The sequence below is a fragment of the Danio rerio genome, chromosome 24 (genome assembly GCF_052040795.2).
Source record: "Danio rerio strain M-AB ecotype USA chromosome 24, GRCz13ab, whole genome shotgun sequence".
Taxonomy (NCBI): domain Eukaryota; kingdom Metazoa; phylum Chordata; class Actinopteri; order Cypriniformes; family Danionidae; genus Danio; species Danio rerio.
In genome coordinates this window covers 22,407,235-22,428,744 of record NC_141044.1, presented here as the reverse complement: position 1 = coordinate 22,428,744, position 21,510 = coordinate 22,407,235, and the positions used below count along the sequence as shown (strand labels likewise).

The following is a 21,510-nucleotide window of genomic DNA, read 5'->3' as shown; positions in this document are numbered from 1 at the left end:
GAGAGCAGGCTGTCGCCCTCCACACTCAAGGTTACGTGGCTGCCATCTCCGCTCTCATAACGCGGTGGCTGGCAGCACCGTGGGAACGCATAACCTCATCATCCGGTTCCTCAGGGGCGCTAAGCGAATTAATCCACCCCGCCCCCTCTCATGCCCTCTTAGGATCTCGCCCTCGCTACACAAGCCGCGTCAGATCCCTTCGATCCTCGACTCAGTATCTTTCTGTCCCTGAAGACAGCTCTGCTGGTCGCGTTGATATCGATTAGAGGGTCGGGGACCCGGAGGCATTTTTCGGTCAGTGACTCGTGCCTGTAATTGGGCTGGCTTCTCTCACGTCCTGAGACCCCGCCCGCGATATGTGCCCAAGGTTCCTACCACTCCGTTTTAATACGAGGTAGTGAGCCTGCAAGCGCTGCCCTCGGAGGAGGCAGACCCAGCCCTTCTTTATTGTCCAGTTCGCGTTTTGCGTATTATCCGGACCGCACTCAGAGTTTAGATAATCTGAGCAGCTCTTCGTCTGTTATAGCGGTCGGCAGCAGGGAAGTGCCGTACCGAAATAAGTTCCCACTAGATTGTGGATGCCTTTCTTTCACTATCAGAGCCGAGATGAGCCGCGTCCCCCGAGAGCGCGTGCGCACTCCACTCGGAGTTTCGTATCCTCTCGAGCGCGCGCACGCGGCGCCCCTCTAACAGACTTCTGTAGAGCTGCGGGCTGGGTGACACCCAACACATTTGCAAGGTTTTACAATCTGCGAGTGGAGCCGTTTTCCTCAAGGGTATTAGGTAACCCTTGGTGATTGAGGAAACAATTCGGTAGGGTGTTGAAACACGCTTGCTGCGCCATTTTCCCTAACACGGAGATATGTGCGCCTTTTTATCTGTCAGTAAAGTTCCCCGTCAGGTGAGCCCTGCAGATTCCTCCGTGGCCCCCAGCACTGACTCAGCGGAGGAGTCACTTGCTGGCCCACTACGTTGTAGGTCTGCCCGCTGGTCAGCCCGCGTTTTGGGTAAAGGTGCCTGCTATGCGTGATCCCCACTAGGCGATCCCATATGCTTATTCCGCCACGGTTAAGTCCCCCCCCTGGGCGGACCCGTGTCTTCCCTCCCCGCTAACCACTCTTTTGCTATGCGTACTCCCCCTTTTTAGGGCTAGTCCATATGTAAATTCTGCCATCTATCCCCCCTTGGGTAACGGATGGCCTCCGCAGCGTCCTCCCTATCGGGATTGCACGCTTCCCAACGTACTGTCGTATTTTCCTAGAATTATCTAGATGCTCACGACTTCCCAAAAAATATATCTAAATCCGTAAAACTTCTGTTGAAGTAGGATAAATTAGGGCCAGGGACACGTTGGAGGACCGCGCCCCCCATGATGCGGGTGCGTCACGCTTGCTTGACTATCTCCTCATCGGGGGTGTTGGTAAGGTGCAGTCATTATGGCGCTTTCAATGGGCTCCCAATGCGTGGATTTTACAAATCAAATCCACTTATAGTGCTGAAGTTCCCCCCGAAGGGGAACGTTCGAGGTTACTAAAGTAACCCTTCGTTCCCCGAGGAGGGGAACGGAAGCACTATACTCCGTCGCCATAATGACTGTCCCTTAGCTGTTGAAAGTCTCTTCAGCTTAAAAAGGATAGCGTCTGCTGGCGCCAGGTGAGCTTATATACTCAGTTGATTGCTTATGCCGCTCACCTGCGCAGGCTTGCGCTGCCAATTCATTCTTAATTGGCCCGTTCAATACTCTTTCAGACGAGTAGCTTCTGAACCGAACCTCCCCAATGCGTGGATTTTACAAATCAAATCCACTTATAGTGCTTCCGTTCCCCTCCTCGGGGAACGAAGGGTTACTTTAGTAACCTCGAACGTTCTCCAGTGATCTGCAACTGCTCGAACGCTGGTGATCAAGACAATCACAATCAAAACCAATAAACAAATAGAAGAAAATAAATATATAATTATTAAATATAGTGCAGAGCTACATATGTGTCACGACTGCTCTCTCCGGAATGACGTACACTGAAAAAAAATTTAAAGATGATTCCTTGGATTTACTTTTTTTTTTTACGTTAAGTGGTTGTAAACAATTTATTTGGGCTGAATTTAAACAAACAAATTAAGTTGAACATTGTTAAACCTAATTTGTTTGTTTAAATTCAACACAAATAAATTGTTTGCAACAGTTCTGCATGCAACATTTTTAATACCGGACAAGGAATGAACTAAACACAGGGACTTAAATACACAGCACATTATCAAACTTAAGCTGCGATCACAATAGAGCAGGGATGTCCAAACTCGGTCCAGGAGGGCCAGTGTCCTGGAGACTAGAAACTTCCTGGCAGGTGTGTTGAAGCAAGTTGGAGCTAAACTCAGCAGGACACCGGTTCTCCAGGACAGAGTTTGGACATCCCTGCACTAGAGTTTAGCTTGCAAAATTCTTTTGTACGAGCTGCGAAAAGGGATGGGATTATATAAGATGATTAAACATTAAAAAAAGGGAGTGATTGGTCCATATTTTAAATTTCTGTCCAGAGAGGTCATGTTTTGATTATTGATTGGTCTCACGCAGTCAAGTGATGCGATTTCACAGGTCAGAGTTCACCAAGCAATGTAGCGAACTGCGAAATTTGTTGCACGAGCTTGCGTTTTCAGTCTGACACATTTAAGTGCGTATGAATGGAAGTCTATGAAGAGAAAAGTGCAGTTTGACTGGAACTTAATAGGACACAGAGGGGTGAGACACCGGTGGAAATCATGAGACTAACAACGGGCAGGAAAACTGAACAAAGGGATCACATGATGACAACAGAAGCATATGGAACAACACAGACCCTGACAACCTGGAATTATTACATAACCGTTAGCAAAATACTTAAATTAAAATTGATCAAAACAACATCAATTTAGACAGATCAACACCCCTATTTATTTTTTTCTTTCATTTTGTTGTAATGGCAAGTTTGAGTCATGATTCCTTTCAACCACTTCCCGTTTTCCTGACTTCCTTAAGAAGGATATATCGGAATTAGATGGCACACACACTATAGTTAATGAAATGTTTAATTTTACACAGGAAACTAATGAACATTTGCTCATAGTGCTTTTACTGGAATTACTCATTTTAGCTGCACTAGACTGAGACGAAAGCTTTTAACTAACCACATCCTGTTTGAGAGAGCAGTGTGAGAAGCGCTTGAGGTTTGGCAGGAGCATGAAGACCCCAGGAATCAGATGCTTGATCTGGGTGTGACTGCTTTCGCTACATCTTACAATCCATGAAGAAATTCAAATCTCATGTTGACATTTATACTAATACTCTGAGCTGCCAGCATATCTTTTCCTGACCCCTGTGTGTGTCACCAGAAAATACAGTGTAGAATCTGCATTCTTGTATATGATAGAACTGAAGCATACGTTTGACTGATGATATCAGGTTTGAATGCCTCCATAATTGGAATAAAAAAAATATTATTGGAATGAAAATTTTAAAGATAAAAAGTATTTTCAACCTAATTTTTGGAGTTAATATTTTTTATTATTTTCTCTCAAACCATGAGCACAGTGGCCTAAGTAAGTAAACAGATGTTTGGAACCACCAGGACTCTGGCCGGCCATCTAAGCTGAGTGATCAGGGGAGAAGGCTCTCAGTCAGGGAGGTGATCTAAAACCCGATGGTCACTCTTTCTGAACTCCAGCAATCTTCTGTGGAGAGAGGAGAACCTTATAGAAGGACAACCATTTGTGCAGCAATCCACCAATCAGGCCTGTATGGTAAAGTGGCCAGACAGTAGCCACTACCCACCTGGAATTTGCCAAAAGGCATCTGAAGGACTCTCAGACCATACGAAACAAAATTCTCTGGTCTGATGAGACTAAAATTGAACTCTTTGGAGTAAATGCCAGACGTTACATTTAAAGAAAACCAGGCACTGCTGATCACCAGGCTAATACCATCTCTACAGTGAAGCATGGTGGTGGCAGCATCATGCTGTGGGGATGTTTTTCAGCAGCAGAAACTGAAAGACTTGTCAGGATAGAGGGAAAAATGAATGCAGCAATGTACAAAGACATCCTGAATGAAAACCTGCTTCAGAAGGCTCCTGACCTCAGACTGGGGCAACAGTTCATCTTTCAGCAGGACAATGACTTAAAGCACACCACCAAAATATCAGTGGAGTGGCTTCACAACAACTCGGCAAATGTCCTTGAGTGGCCCAGCCAGAGCCCAGACCTAAATCCTATTGAACATCTCTGGAGAGATCTGAAAATAGCTGTACACCGTCGCTTCCCATCCAACCCAATAGAGCTTGAGAGGTACTGCAAAGATGAATGGGCAAAAAATCTCAAAGACATGTGTGTCAAGCTTGTGGCATCATATTCAAAAAAGACTTGAGGCTGTAATTGCTGCCAAAGGTGCATCAACAAAGTATTGATCAAAGGCTGTAAATACTTATGTGCATGTGCTTTCTCAGGTTTTTATTTTAAATAAATTTGCAACAATTAAAAAAAATAATAATAATTTTCATGGCATTATGGGGTATTGTGTGTAGAATTTTGAAGAAAAAAAACGAATTTAATCCATTTTGGAATAAGGCTGTAAAATAGAAAATGTGAAAAAAGTGCTATGAATACTTTCTGGATGCACTGTATATATTTTTTAATTAGGCATAAATAATAAACATTTGCAGTTTGCAATTTTACTTACAATGTTAGTGATTTTCAGTGTTGGAGTAACGATTTAACTTGAGTTACATAATAATATAACTTTTCTAAGTAACGAGTAAAGTAATGCATTACCTAAAAAGAATTAAGTAATAATTTGAGTTACTTTTTAAAAATGTAACCTGACTTACCTTTTAGTTTAATTAATTAGCTTTTTAAATATGAATTGCTGAAGTAAAATTAGCATAGTCATGTTAAATACCGCACTCAATGAAAGAATGCAGAAAAAGACAGAAACCAAGATGGAAGAGCCTTACATTTCTGCGATGGAAATATGCTCATTATTTTGAACACATTGAAGAAAAAGGGATCATCTCAACGGATCGTGATCTTACTTCACTAATAAGACAAAAAGTACAAAAGTACTTTCATTGCTTTAAACTTTCATAAATCTGTATATACGGCATGTTATAGCTCTGGCGTCAGGAATTTCTCAGAACATACAGTGTATTGTTAATGTTAAAAAAGAAGAAAAAAATCCAGCAAGTTCTAAAAGAGATCAAGCCTCATCAAGGTAAGAAAAAGTATCGCATAACTAACGTAAAAGTAATGTGAATCATTACTTTCAATAAATGTAACTAATGCAAAAATAAACTTTTTTGGGGAGTAATGCTATAATGTTGTAATGCATTACTTTTAAGGGTAACTTTCCCCAGCACTGGTGATTTTATTCTCAATAAAGATGCTATAACACCTAGACTTTCGTTTCAGAACCTGACGCGTTTAGTTAGCACGGTTCGTTTGGCATATGTGAATCCGGCAATTGTGTTCGGAACCGCACAAAACCAATCAGTCAAAGATCGCTTGTTGTGAAAAAAGCAATACGTTCCAAACCAGGCAATATCACAGTATATTAGGGATATGTAATAGGCATATGGCTATATGAAGAAAGAACTTTGAGTAGAGCGGGATGTCATTTCTACTGGTAAATGTGTGTTTCATGTCAAATACGAAAGTGAAAGCATGCTAACTATTAGCAAGAGCCGTTTATCCGTTGGAAAATTGACCGAACAGCAATCTTGGTTATCTGTTATTTCTCTCTATAATGTAATGCTTAATTCTAGCCAACACCGATGTATGAGAAAGTGTTACCTCTGATTTATATCTGGTGACGATGTCTGTGAGTGTCACCATTCAAAATTAAAGTGCAGCTTTTTAAAATTAAAATAAGGACGCATGACAGCTGTGCGGGACTGCGAAATAAACCGTGGAACTCTGACCAATGTGAGAAGAGTTTACTCACATGTGACTTGTTTTAGCTAATTTGGTCCGTTTTGAAACTTTGGTGTATAAAAGCGAACCGCAACAAGAAAAAACAAAAAACAAACATTGTAACAATTTCAATCCCTGTTTTGGAACAAAAGAATCGATCCACAGGTGTGAAAGTTCCCTAAGTCTTGCATTGTAACAATGTGTTAGCTTTTATATTAATATAATTAATGATAATTTTTCTGATCCTCATTCTTATTTCATATACCAAGTATCAAGGTCTCTGTGTAGTGATTTAAAGTGATGTGCAAAACTATAATTACTGTTTAGTTAAAGTTCTTTTTTACTTAAAGATTTAAGAAATGATGTCTGTTGATTTTAATATTGTATGAACACCTAAGGCTTTGCTGTCATGAAGAAATTCACATCAACACCAACTCGAAACTTTTGAAGCATGAACCACAAAACGAGGGCTGGCCATTTCTCAGTAGCGTCAGCTTTGAAAACAACATTTGTCATTCTGATGGGGAAAATGTGAAGTGTAATCAACCGTAAACGGGAAAAGATTTCCAGAGATTACAGTAAGTGTCAAACAAGTGCAGTTGTTTTGAAATATGTCACCGTCGAGTCACATCTTAAACACAGTATGTATGGGTTAAAATCCAAAGAGATTTGAAGGAGATCTGGGTCTTTTCTATAGTAATTTACAGCCTCAAACAAAACAGATGGAGCCAGTCACATCTCACTGTGCTGTATCGCAACTGCTGAGTGAATTTGGGCCTGTTTATTTCAGGATTAATCAGAAACAAAAGCAGAAGAAGCAAGTGCAGATCAATCTGTCTGGCATTATTTTGCTGAAACAGTAAATTATTTTGCTTATTACACGAGAACTTTGGAAATAAATACACACTGTAAAAAATGATCTGCAAATTAACAGCTGTCATGGGTGTTTTCTGTTTATCAGCACTTCTGAATTGCATTATGAAACTCTGCTCTGACTACTTTGATAATATAAATGTAACTCTAAAATTAGCATAGACTTTTATTGACGTTTTTAGCAGTTCGAAACAATAAAACATATAAGAAAGAATATATTTCAAGAAATAAATCTGTACATGTGATACTCTCAGCAGTTTTGTACCACCAATTACGTGACCAACCCAAACACTTTATATTTCAGTCTGTTACATATGTCAATTAAAGCTACTTTGATAAACTTTTCTTTAACACCAATAGTTATTACAGTGGAAATAAACAAACTGAGTGCATGAACATTGCGAGCTATGGGCAGTTTAACCAACGCAATCTCACAACAGTTCATAACTTGTTTGATTTAAAGGTTAATTTGTACAATCTCATTCATATACTTTAGTAAAAACCCAGTGATGGTTAGGGCATGGTGGGGTTTGGGACACCCAAAAATCTCATGTTTTTTTTTTTTTTTATAAAAATGAATTAATATGAATTTGTATGAATTAGCCAATTTTGTGACAAGAATTAAAATAGTTATGCTTCCTTGTTAGAATTGGCTGGTTCAACAATTTTTACAATGTATGTGTTATACGTCATTTATGTGTCATATACGTACAGTGGGTAAGGAAAGTACTCAGACCCCCTTAAATTTTTCACTCTTTATTAAATTGCAGCCATTTGCTAAAATCCTTTAAGTAATTTTTGTTCCTCATTAATGTGCACACATTTTCACAGAAAAAAAAACACAGAATTATTGATTAATCAAAAAAGAAAAAACTGAAATATCACATGGCCCTAAGTATTCAGAGCCTTTGCTCAGTATTAAGTAGCAGCACCCTTTTGATCTAACACAGCCATGAGTCTTTTTGGAAAGATGCAACAGGTTTTTCACAACTGGATTTGGGGATCTTCTGTCATTCCTCCTTGCAGATTCTCTCCAGTTCTGTCAGGTTGGATGGTAAACGTTGGTGGACAGACTTTTTAGGTTTCTCCAGAGATCCTTAATTGGGTTTAGTTCAGGGCTCGGGCTGGGCCATTCAAGAATAGTCACAGAGTTGTTGTGAAGCCACTCTTTTGTCTTGTTGGAAAGAATCCTTCAGCGCAGTCTGAGGTACTGAGCACTATGGAGAAGGTCTTCATCCAGGATATCCCTAGACTTGGTCGCATTCTTCTTTCCCTCAATTACAACCAATCGTCCTGTTCCAGCAGATGAAAAACACCCCCAGAGAATGATGCTGCCTCCACCATGCTTCACTTTTGCGACTGTATTGGACAGGTGATGAGAATATATATTTTTTCATACATACAGTATAGAATTAAGGTCAAACAGTTTTACATTGGTTTCAATAGACCAAAGAATCTTATTTCTCACCATCCTGGAGTCCTTCAGGTGTTTTTAAGCAAACTCCATGAGGGCTTTCATGTGTCTTGCACTAACAAGAGGCTTCTGTCAGGCCACTCTGCCATAAAGCCACGACTGCAGTGATGGTTGACTTTCTACAACTTTCTCCCATCTCCCGACTGCATCTCTGCAGCTCAGCCACAGTGATCTTTGGGTTCTTCTTTACCTCTTTCACCAAGGTTTCTCCCCAGAAAGCTCACTTAAAGCCTGATTTATACTTCTGCGTCAGGTGACCAGCGTAACCAATGGCGCATGCAATGCGCGTGGCTGTGCATTTATACTTCTGCGCGCTGTCTCTGTTGGTCTGCATTAACACTTCCGAAACGCTAGTTGGCAGTGAGGTGTAAATGTTCTTCTGTGTCGAGTTTCTTCGCTACTTTTTTGCTTTTCCTGAACACTTCCGGGATGTACAAGTGGCTCAAACTCGCTCATTTTGAGGCAGGAACCGGCGGACGTGCAACAACTTTAACTATGAGGTAAACACAAAACAAAACTTTCCATCCGGAGCTCCTTCACGGTACTCCACACTTGTAAACAATCGCTCGCGCGACGTTGCGCTATTCGCGCGGCTCTCGGTCCCGCCCAGACTCGTCATCGCTACCAAGCCAACCAATCACAGAGCTTACGCTACGTGCCGTTGCGACGTGTAGTTACATTTTTTGAGAGGTGCATGTCAATGACGGCGATGGCCACGGCGAAGGGCTACGCGTCAGCGCCGTAGCATACGCCGGTGTTTGACGCAGAGGTATAAATCAGCCTTAAGTCAGACGGCCAGCTCTAGGAAGGGTTCTGATTGTCTCAAACATCTTCCATTTAAGGATTATGGAGGCCACTGTGCTCTTAGGAACTGTAAGTGCAGCAGAACTTTTTTTTTTTTTTTTTTTGGTAACCTTGGCCAGATCTGTGCCTTACCACAATTCTGTCTCTGAGCTCTTCAGGCAGTTCCTTTCAGCTCGTGATTCTCATTAGTTCTGACATGCATTGTGAGCTGTAAGGTCTTATGTAGACAGGTGTGTGGTTTTTCTAATCAAGTCTAATCAGCATAATCAAACACAGCTGAACTCAAATGAAGGTGTAAAACCATTTCAAGGATGATCAGAAGAAATGGACAGCACCTAGTTAAATATATGGGTGTCAATAAGGGGTGCTGTGTGTATATTAATGAGATAAAATTATCTTTATTGATTTTAGTAAACGGCTGCAATATAACAAAGAGTGAAACATTTAAGGGGGTCTGAATACTTTTCGTACCCAATGTATTTATAGTAATTATGCCATTGGGGTGAGTCTTCGGCTCATAAATACAATATTTCTGACATGATATAGACCATTTTGAGGGATGTAAACAAAAACAATGGTCCAAACTTATTTCCTGTTTTACATTTTAATTTCTAGAGCTTCCGAGAATCTAAAAAGCGTCACATATTGATAAATAATGTTATAATTGCTGTCTAAACATAACGTTATGATTGAATTTCCTCTTGTTACAGTTATGAAATAGTTAACAAGCAGGAAACATTCATGGACCAATGACATGACCACAGTGAAATGGTCTGTACCACATTGCCATGAAAGATGGTAAAACTGACCAATCAGATTCATGTATTATTCCCTCTGAAACACTTGATTCTGACTGGCCATTTGGGCACAAGTATTAAAACCTTCACAAATGCAGACAAATCCAACTTTATATAAATGTTTATTTTGCATTATACAAGGATATAACAGGTTTAACAGGCTACATATATTTCTTTGGGTAAAAAATTCAAAGTAAGTTCTATAGAAATGTGTTCAGTTGTAGACACACAATGCTGTTGGGAAATACGGAAGGCCATCAGGCCAAAAGTCTTTTAAGAAATGTGTGAAGTCTGATTGCATGAAAATGCACTGTTTGACTTTTGCCGTGGCACTTTTTATGGAAGATGACATTTGATCTTTGCATAATTTACTACAATATACTTTACAACACAATTTGATGTGTATATATGTACACCCCATTGTGTCATATACTGTATGTAAATATAGTCTCACATACAGCAATTTCATTGGTTGTTGTGCTTGTTGACACATTGATGCAGTCAAACTGTACATGATGACACAATCAAATTGAACTCATTTCTTTTAAAAACCATTGACCTCATTGGCCTTCCATAGGGAATGAGAAAGTGTCATGCTGAGGTCAGCAGGGGCAGTGCTGTGCATGTTCAACTTTATTCATACATTTGTAACATTTATATTATCTGCTAATGCCATAAAATGCCTACTCTTGTTGGTTGTTATTGAAAAGGCTTATCAAAAATCCCTTTGATTTGGCACATTATGTGATAAATTGTGTTTATGTATGCAAGGCAGCAATAAATACATTTTCATATATTTTTTTAGAACAGACAACAAGCATGCTAACAGACGAAAAAAAAAAGTTCAAGTGCAGGCTTATCTTTTTCTGATAAACACATTACATTCTAGAATTGTGACATTATTTCTATGAAATATTGGCCTCTGTGGAAAAAAGTACACAATCTTTCTTCTGGATAAAATTAAAAAAATAAGTGTCTCTTGCTGAAATGCCCCTTAAAATTGCATAAATGTTTGATTGGCTCTGTGTCCTCCGTTACAAGCCTGTAGAAAGCAAAAGACAAAAACACAAGTTGCTTAGAGACAAACGGCAACTCCATATGACCACTAATAAGCATAACAACCTCAGTAATTACCATAAAAGTGGCCTTTAATACTTGAACATGTTGGAGATAAATGTGAGAATGGAAAAACGAGATGACCCATGTCGTGCTGCACATTCGCAGGCGCGTGTACCGATGAGGTCAGAGAAATCAGCACCCAGTTTTGGGTCGATTATCCCAGTTCCACCACAAAGCTTACTGACTGTACAAGCTTGTCTGCCCTTTCCCACTGTAAAACCTCAGCTGGGCACAAGAAGTCAAACCGCAGAGGAGACACTTTCGTCATCAGCGTGACTCTCAGCTGCCACATGCTCGAGTGGCACCCAGCTAAGTCAATAGAAACGAACATTGGACTGCCTCTTTCCAAAACACTGGAACCTCATGAAGACTTAAACTCTAGAAACCTGCTGTAAATGTGATCTCACAGTGCATATGCTGTTTAATTTTTTGGTTAGTTTTAGATGTCTTTGCTCAAATTGTACATCTAGTGCAATGTCACTGCACAACAGAACGGAACCCAAGAGGTGGAGCTAGACTCACTGCTGAATGCTATTGGTTAACAGAGAATCATCAACAGTGTGCAACAAGCCAGAAGAATGACGACACAGAATTTAAATTAATTGATTTTAAATACACATATACGCTGTGATACCATAGTAATACTGTGGCAGCCCAAGTTCAAACAAACATTGCCATTGCCTCGTGACAAGGTTCCTCTATTGTTGTTTCAGAGGGCTTCGATAAATGTGTGGAAACTGATTGGTGCTGCTTTCTCTCTCCATTTGCCTGTGCCTACAGGTCCATAAATATTGGGACATCAACACAACTCTAACATTTCTGGCTTCAACACAATGGATTTGAAATGAAACGAACAAAATGTGCTTTAACCGCAGACTGATTTACAACAGTTTCCATATTTGCCTCTCACTTGTTAAGGGACCAAAAGAAATGGGACAGAATAATAATCATAAATCAAACTTTCACTTTTTAATACTTGGTTGCAAATTCTTTGCAGTCAATTACAGCCTGAAGTCTGGAATACATAGACATCATCAGATGCTGGGTTTCATCCCTGTTGATGCTCCTGTCAGGCCTCTACTGCAACTGTCTTAAGATAATGCTTGTTCTTGGGGCGTTTTGTCTTTAGCAAGTCAAATGCATGCTCAATTAAATTTAGATCAGATTATTGACTTAGCCATTGCACAACATTCTATTTTATTTCCTTCAAAAACTCTTTGGTTGCTCTTTGCAGTATGTTCTGTGATGAGCCGTTAAATAGGTTCTGAAGCATTTGGCTAAATATGAGCAAGTAATATTGCCAGAAACACTTCAGAATTCATCGTCAATAAAAACAAGACAACCAGTTCCGTTAGCAGCCATACATGCCAACGCCATAACATGAGCAGTTCAATTCTCTCTCCATACTCTTCTCTTCCAATCACTCTGGTACAAGTTGATCTTGGTCTCATGTGTCTATAGGATGTTGTTCCAGAACTGTGGAGGCTTTATTTAGAACTCTTATCTGGCATTCTTGTTTTTGAGGCTCACAAATGTTTTACATTTTGTAGTGAACCCTCTGTATTCACTCTGGTAAAGTCTTCTCTTGAGTGTTGACTTTAATACACATACACCTACCACCTGGATAGTGTTCTTGATCTGGCCAATAGCTGAGCTCACTTGTTCTTTCTTTTTAAGAATGTTCCAAACAGTTGTTTTGTCCATGACTAATGTTTTTGCTATCTCTCTGATGTGTTTTTTTTTTTTTTTTTCAGGCTAATAATGGCTTGCTAGACAGATATTGACAGCACTTTGGATCTCATCTTGAGAAATTTCAAATGCAAATAGCACACTTGAAATTAACTCAGAACCTTTTATCTGCTCATCGTAGTTGGGATGATGAGGGAAGAACACACATCTTGCCATGGAATAGCTAAAAAGCAAATTGTCTCATTACTTTTGGTCCCATAACAAGTGAGAGGCACATATGCAAACTGTTGTAATACCTACACCGTTCACCTGATTCTGATTTGGATGTAAATAGCCTCAAATTAAAGCTGGCAGCCTGCAGTTAAATTCATTGTGTTGGTGTATAGAGCCAAAAATGCTAGAACTGTGTTGATGTCCCAATATTTCTGACTGCATATTTGAAATGAGCTTGAGTTTAATATAAGTGAGGTTGAAGTGCTTCTCACATTTTTGTAACCTAAAACAAGAATAAAATTATTTTTTTCAATTATAATCGCCTTTTGGACAATTATATAAACTCAGAAAAACTTGTACAAGAGGTTACAGAAGCTGGCGAACATTTCTGAGAATGTAAGTGTCTTTGTGAGTTTTTATATATTTTTTGTGTGTTTTGTAATTAATAACATTACAAACTTCAGCTGTCATCAATTTTTTTTAGTTAAAGGTTAATAATTTACATTTATGCATAGGTATTTAAGTATATAAAGAACTTTTATGCAGTTTAGCATGCAGGGTAACACTTTAGAATAATTATCCGTTATAACTAGTCAATAGACCATTAATAAACTGTTAGTTAACAAGTTATAAATGACTTGTTAAATAAAAGTTAATAGTTTGTTAATTATTTACAACTGTGCCTTATAGATGGGCAATGGATAACTTACAAGCCGTTATTTGTCAAGTTGTAAATGACTTCTTAACTGTATTTTAATGATTTATAACTATACCTAATAAATTTTTAAGAGATCACGAACAAGCTGTTAGTAAATTACTTAATAAAGACTTGTTAAGTATCAGTTATGGTGTGTATATGTTATTGGGACGTTATTCTAAAGTTGCAGCTATTTTTCATTTATTAACTGTTAGTAAATGAGGAATAGTTGCAACTTTAGAATAACGTCCCAATAACATGCTTAAGCTAATAACTAACACTTAACTATTATATTTACTCACACTTTACAGACGAGAGTTGTTCATCGTTTGTTAACCATCTACTAATACCAATGAATCCTTGTAGAACTGCAAATGGATGGAATAAGTTCAATCTACAGAAATTTGATGTAATATTTAAAATATAAAATGTTTGTTTCTAAACCTTGTTCCACTTATAGGCTTTTCTGTGTGCTGTGTTTTACCAAAGAAACTCCACAGATGAAATGTTAAAAGTTGTCTTTAATGTATAGAAACACACATACTGAACCAGGACATGGCAGTACAGCAGTATGCAAGAATACAAACCCATGAAGTGCTAAACATGAAAAAAAAAAAATAAAAAAATTAAATTACACCAGTGGTCTAATAAAAAAGTTTCACTGGTGTTATTATAGGGTGAACAACTGATCTGTAAAGTGTGAGAAAATATAATAGTTAAGTGTTAGTTATTAGCTTAAGCATGTTATTGGGACGTTATTCTAAAGTTGCAACTATTCCTCATTTACTAACAGTTAATAAATGAAGAATAGCTGCAACTTTAGAATAACGTCCCAATAACATATATACACTATTAACAGATACTTAACTAGCCTTTATTAAGTTATTTACTAACAGCTTGTTCATGATCTATTACTAATTTATTAGGTATAGTTATAAATCATTAAAATACAGTTAAGAAGTCATTTACAACTTGACAAATAACGGCTTGTAAGTTATCCATTGCCCATCTATAAGGCACAGTTGTAAATAATTAACAAACTATTAACTTTTGTTTAACAAGTCATTTATAACTTGTTAACTAGCAGTTTATTAATGGTCTATTAACTAGTTATAACAGATAGTTATTCTAAAGTGTTACCAGTAAAGGTTTATTGACATAGCACCTTTCACAGACATTAAGTCACAAAGTGCTTTATAATAAAAGAAAACATATTAAAATTGGTTAAAAATCTAAGTACAGAAACACCAATGTAAAATATGCTGATCATACAGTTAATTAAAAGCTTAGACAAAAAAGATGTCTTTAAGTGTAAAAGTTCAACTGATCCCAGAGTTTTCAGTGCTTGAGGGAGAGACGGAAACCCAAGCCAGATAAAGTTGACCCGTACCAAACAGTACAATACTGAAATAAACCATGCAGTGAAAATGAGGCATAAATGAGCAAGAAGCATCAATTCATCACAGTTTGTTTGTTTGGTGTCTCAACAAATTGGACGGCAGCCTTCACACTTCTTCAGCTAAACCTCAATAGTCACACCTGAGTTTGTCTGATTAAAATTAACCTGTCAAATTTAAACAACTATGATTAAGACGATAGACTGACTAATTTAAAATGCTTACCTGAGAACACAGATCTCTTGCTGGCATCCCTCACTCCACTTGGATTACCTAAAAAGAGCACAAAAATCTTGAGTATAACATTGTTTAAGATGTTTCCAGGAAATTACAATTAGAAGTTTAGAGTCATAGATTAAAATCATAGATTATACTTTCTTTTACTCTCACTTATCTGCCAATTATCAATTAATTACAGAGTCACATTTTTCATAAGTAAACTGTGTGAAAAGTGAAATATATTGTGAAGGGATGTTTTCCATGATGTTTTAACAGGTGTTTTCCCTGTGTTTAGAATTCTGCTTTGCATTGTGTTGTGTTTTTGTGGGCATGTGTTTGTGTGAGTGTTTATATGGTCTACTTTATTTAATCCTTCTAAGCAACAATATTCATTTTTTGAATTTCATTCATATTGAATTTCATTCATTTTTTCTTATTCCAAATGAATAAAACATTTGTTTAAGTTTATTAAACAGTTCTAGACACATTACACTCATACAGACCAAAAATGAACAAAGCCACATAAACCAAACCAAAAAATGTCACTGACTCGGCCCCAGTCATTCCTCTCGCTGGCCAGCAGAGGTCATCATCACCGGACTATTGACATTACATCATCCTCAAACACTGATTGCAACACACCTGCAGCACATCACACTGATCACCCACGCACACACATATATGCAGCCCAAACACTCACTCCAGTGTGAAGTCTTGTTCTGCCTCGCTGACATTTCTGAGTGTTCCATATCCTTTCCTGATCTCCCCGTTATTACCTGTACTGTCCCTTGACCTTGCCTTGCCTTGCCTGCCGCCTGCCTTAAACCTTGTCTTGTATATTGACTTTGATCCACACCGCCTGCCTCGAACTCTGCATTGCATATTGCCTTTGATCCACGCCGCCTGCCTCTGACCCATGCCTGCTATCACGACCCTTGACAGCCAGGCGCCAGCCTATCGACCCAGTATTACTACATTTGATGTGAGTGAGTGTTTGGTATTAAACTGTGTTTAATAAATATACTGCAAATGGATCCCTCTGTGTCAGACTCCTCATTACAAAAAATATATATATACAGTTGAAGTCAGAAGTATTTGCCCCCATTTCAATTATTTATTCTTTTTAAAATAATTTCCAAATGATGTTTAACAGAGCAAGAACATTTTCACATATGTCTGATTTTTTTCTTCTGGGGAAAGTCTTATTTGTTTTATTTTGGCTAGAATAAAAGGCAGGTATTCATTTCTAAACCCAGTTAAGGTATTTAAGCTTTCTCTCTCTCTCTCTCTCTCTCTCTCTCTCTCTCTCTCTCTCTCTCTCTCTCTCTCTCTCTCTCTCTCTCTCTTGATAGTCTACAGAACAAACCATCGTTATACAATAACTTGCCTAATTACCCTAACCTGCCTAGTTAACCTATTTAACCTAGTTAAGCCTTAATTTCACTTTAAGCTGTATAGAAGTGTCTTAAAATATCTAGTAAAATATGATTTACTGTCATCATGGCAAAGATAAAATAAATTAGTTATTAAAATTATTATGGTTAGAAATGTGTTGAAAAAATCTTCTCTCCGTTACACACTGGGGAAAAATAAAAATAAAATAAAAACAGGGGAGCTAATAATTCACGTGGGCTAATAATTCTGACTTCAACTGTATATACGTTACAATTCTACACATAGATTATTCAAGAGTTCACACTTAGCTGATGATTGATTATAAAGCTTGTTTGGCATGCTGTCCCAGGAGAGAGCCCTGAGCTCATAAGATCCTTGAGCCCTGGGCTCCCTCCCGTTTGCAAGGCAAGTGGGGAGTTTGAGCTCAGGTAAATCTCAAGAACTCCCCTGCTGTAGTAGCTGATGAACAGAAAGTGATTGCTCTACTAGGAGCATGTGTATGCTGCCGAATTGGATTAGTCAATTAACTTAAGTTGCAGTTTTTTGGACGGTGGGAGGAAACCGGGTAACCAGGGGGAAACTCTGCACAGAAACGTCGGCTGGATTGGTAAGGACTAGAACCAGTGACGTTCTTGCTGTGAGGCAACATTGCTAACCAATGGGCCACCATGCCACCCATCTAGGAAAGGAGGAGGAGTAGGGGTGGAATAGGGGATTCTTTAAGCAAAGATGGCTGGTATATGGAACTTAGGGATTTTATAGTGGCTAGGAATCATCTGATTGGTAAATCATAGCTTAAATAATGCGGGACCGGTTGCAAGCAATCATAAGCATGTGATCCTCTCGAAAATAGTTCATAAATAAACTTTGTGGTCCTGTTGATCAATCATAATTATTGATGTAAACGTATTAAGCGTTGGTGAACTGTCAGGACCTGTAAAACCTTCTTTGTCAGCCCAAACTCAACCAGAATCATTGAGAATTTTCAACATATTTTCCTCTGAAAGTTTATTTAATTATTTCCAACACTCTGTTCTTTTCATTTCATTGCATTTCTCTTGGTTGCTCTGCTTCAATTAGTGCATGTTTATATGACAGCTTATTTCTGCACTCGGATTGCCAGGGTCAAAGATATCTGCCTTGAGGACTTCAGAAAAAGCAGTGGAGGCATCTGTGTCTTAAAAAAATGCACCAGTTGCTTTAACTAATCAGATTTTGAGTTGGCTACACTGGGGTCAACTAGCAGCTAAATGATAACATCAGTGTTTTTTCGTCATTTGATTAAATGATCAAAGCTAGCAATCAGCATCATAGTAAAAAATATTTTCACAGTATTATTACTGTCTCCGGTTTCCCCCACAGTCCAAAGACTGCTGTAGAGGTGAATTGAATACGCTAAATTGGCCGTAGTGTATATGAGTGTGTGCAAAAGTGTGTGGGTGTTTCCCAGTGATTGGTTGTGGCTGGAATGGCATCCACTGCGTAAAACATATGCTGGATAAGCTGGCGGTTCATTCCACTGTGGCGACCCCTAATTAATAAAGGGACTGAGCCAAAAAGAAAATGAATAAACGAATGAATGAATTATTACTGTACATTTTCAGTGAATTCTGGTATAATATTTGCCTGCTTCAAAGGGCACCTATTTTACTCCTTTTTCAATATTTAATATAAGTCTTTTGTGTCTCCAGGATGTGTCTGCAAAGTTTAAGCTTAAAACACCCATCAGACTTTTTTTTATACCTTTCAGAATATTGGGATTTTCTGATCTGAACACAATGTAGTTGTTTTTGTGACCTGTGCCTTTAATGCTAGTTCTTCCCGCCCACCGTTCCCATGTTCCTTTCATAGTGTGCCTCAATCTCCAGCTGCCTGCATCAGATAAACAGCACAGTGACAGACATGAAAGAAGCAGATCTCATGTAACGCTTGTGAGAAATACTACAGTAAGTTCTTTCCCAATGATTATTTGATGCATTTGTTGTGGGGTTAATTCAAGTCTTTCTGCAATGATGAGTCACACACAATGTCGCTACAAAGTTCAAGAACACATGCTGTCCAGACAGCTTACAAAAGATAATTTTCACTATAGGTGCCCTTTAAATCTAAAAAATAGAGTAAGTTAACTTTGTATTAATTGACTGTGAAAAACAACCAAACATATTTTATTAGAGGTGCTGTGAGGTGCGTGTTGTATCCTGATACTGTTCGCAAACTATAAAGACATGTTGAAGTTAAAGAACATTATCTCAGTTTCCCAAATCAAGCTGTATTAACAGGTCATTTCCTCTGACAATGGCACCAATGGCAGAGGCAGACCAGCAGGGAGACTAGGAGTGGACATGAGAGTCATAGAGGTACATTAAAACATATGCATGCACTTTTCCTTGTGGTCTTCTAATTATTTTAATGTTACTTTCTCACTTTCCCGGAAGAGCATTTCTAACCAGTATTTTCCTCCCACAGCGTGCTGGCAGACAGTCGGAGAGACTGGTGAAGATGAAATGTACACTATGTTAATGGTTAGGTAAACTTTAAACATATGCAATCACCTTATATGCTTTATACCAATGCTATCTGGAAGGAACAAATATGTCTGATTTAATAAGTGTGTTTAAGAACAGCATGTGGACAATTTTTTGCCGATGCTATAAGAATAATGCTTCAGCTTTGATGGCTTGCTTTTGCACAGATGAGGCTACTTATTTTATCGTGTTAACTGGGTTTCTTGCACTTGTAATAGCATTCATTCTCACTGTGAATTAACTGTCTGTGATGCAATGCCCTGTTAGACTACATTACTATATTATATACTATACTATATTACTATACTATACATTACTATATATTATCATAATGACTTAATTAAATATGACGACAGATATTTAATTTCTCAAAAGAAGCTTTGAATGTAAATATGAAGTGACAATATGACGTCTTACGTGAGAACAGTCAGATTGATTATAGTAATTCAGGTAGTTATAGAATTCTGGAAGTTCAAGTGTTAATTCACGTAGGATGCAACTGAAGGCCTATATGTAAATTGCATTGGTACATATAAAAAAATGAGCCATTAAGTTGAAAGGTATGGAATCTGAAATGAATGGAGTAGGGAAATAAATGTTTTAAGGGTTAGTGGTTACCCCATTGTGGGCATTTCTGCAATAACAGGAAATTGTTATGGATCTTGCACTTCATGCCTATTCAGAAACCTATATTGGCACAGGCAAATCTCCAACTGACAGCGTCAACAGGCACTGTGGCAGCCAATCAGCCAATGCTCTGAATGCCAAATGGCATTTTATCACGTTCTGTGGTTGGCAGTGCCAAGCCTTCTCACTAACAGACTGTTTCTTTAAATATCTGGCTTGGCATGACGGTTCCAGAAAACATGGCTTTAGAGACTGTTTGCACAATATGCTTACTTTATGCAAGATATGTTTTTGGCAAAAGGACACAGCTAGCCAATTTCATCTGATTGTTTATACAATGTCTAGAAAGCTTGTCTAGAAATCTTTGAATGTTTTTGGCGGCATGAATTTGATTTCCAAACATATGTCGAAATCATTTGTTTACCAAAGAAATACAATCCCAGATCTATAAGAAACATTTGTCTAAACCCTATTTAACTGACAGCTTTCCAGTTTTTACTGAACTTGGAAAAAGGTAAAACTTTCTACAGTATAGGACAGCGGGATGTTCTGATTAATCAGACTAATTCTGTGACTTCATGAATGCTGCATCTTTACAATGTGACTAAATCATAAAAGTACCCCAAAATGCTTATTATCCAATAAACCAAATGCACAACAGATGTGATGAGATCATAGAAGATAGTGAATCTACATTTAAATAAGTTGTATTATTAAGGATTATTTTAGACATGTAACTTTTGAATAGGTACTGGCAGAGTGACAGGATCAGTAGCTTTATTTCTGAGCGTGCACAGATCACATTAACTTTTGTGCCAACATCTTATTAATAAAAATAAAATAATTGCTTGAACAAACACTGAATTCAAAACCATAAAAATGCACTGATTAAAAGTCAAGACAATTTTCTTTATATTAAAGATTATATAATGTAGTTAAATATACCTAGTTTATATTGTTTTGGCAGTAGGGTATATGCACAAAGACTTTTTAAATTTCAGCAACCCAGTTTAAGCACTTCCAGTGAACTGACTGCCATGTTAAAAATCTGCTTTCTTTTAACAATCAACAATCTTCACAGCCTGATTGATTAACAATATAAAGTGTGTCTCAGAATGTACAAAAAGCACTGCATTAAATTCCATTTTCCATGCCATGTGTTGTGATTGCCAAAGGTGTTGTCTCCGCTGCCGATTATTTCCTGTAGTTTGTTGCAATTGCCAGCAGGGTTTTCTTCATTGGAGACTACTGTTTAACAAACTACAACTCCCACAACTACCTGCACTCATCAACTCCTACAGCAGCTGACAATAATCCAGACACACACACAGACACAGCTGCTAATCATCTACACTGATTACAATGACTATAAATACTCCTCACCTTCATTTACACATTGCTGAGTCTTGTTCCAGTATGAACATTACAAAGCGGTTTCCTGTTTTTCTTTTTTTCCTTCTCTCTCTCTCTCCCCGGTGTATTGTTTCTCGCCTTGTTCCTCGTTTTGACTCATTACCGCCTTGTCTGACCTCTTGCCTGTATACTAACAACATCTTTTGTATTTCACTTGTACTACTGTTCTGCTCCTGTTTCTAACCTCTGCCTATACTACCTCTTTTTTTTTAAACTGCATTTGGATCTGCAAGTTTGTTCTCAGCGTCTGCTTTGTTACGGCATTTCTTTAAAATATGAAAATTTATTTTACTCCAGTGGTTCAATGAAGTTTCTGTGCTACCCTGCAGATCCT

The 21,510-nt window shown here is 38.2% G+C and overlaps 2 protein-coding genes across 3 annotated transcripts in view; both read right to left on the bottom strand.

Moving 5' to 3' along the window:
- The window catches only part of LOC147838022 (uncharacterized), a 168,167-nt gene that overhangs the window by 22,847 nt on the left and 123,810 nt on the right, over window positions 1–21,510 (bottom strand). The gene's annotated exons all lie outside the window — the stretch shown is intronic.
- The window catches only part of zgc:162928, a 194,759-nt gene continuing 183,234 nt past the window's right edge, over window positions 9,986–21,510 (bottom strand). The window contains exons 14-15 of one of the 2 annotated variants that reach the window (XM_087308715.1): window positions 15,223–15,270; window positions 9,986–10,924 (exon numbers count right to left, since the gene is read on the bottom strand). In XM_087308715.1, the coding sequence (XP_087164841.1) occupies window positions 10,917–10,924; window positions 15,223–15,270 (56 nt within the window). In that variant the 3' untranslated portion in view covers window positions 9,986–10,916. 2 annotated transcript variants of the gene reach the window in all.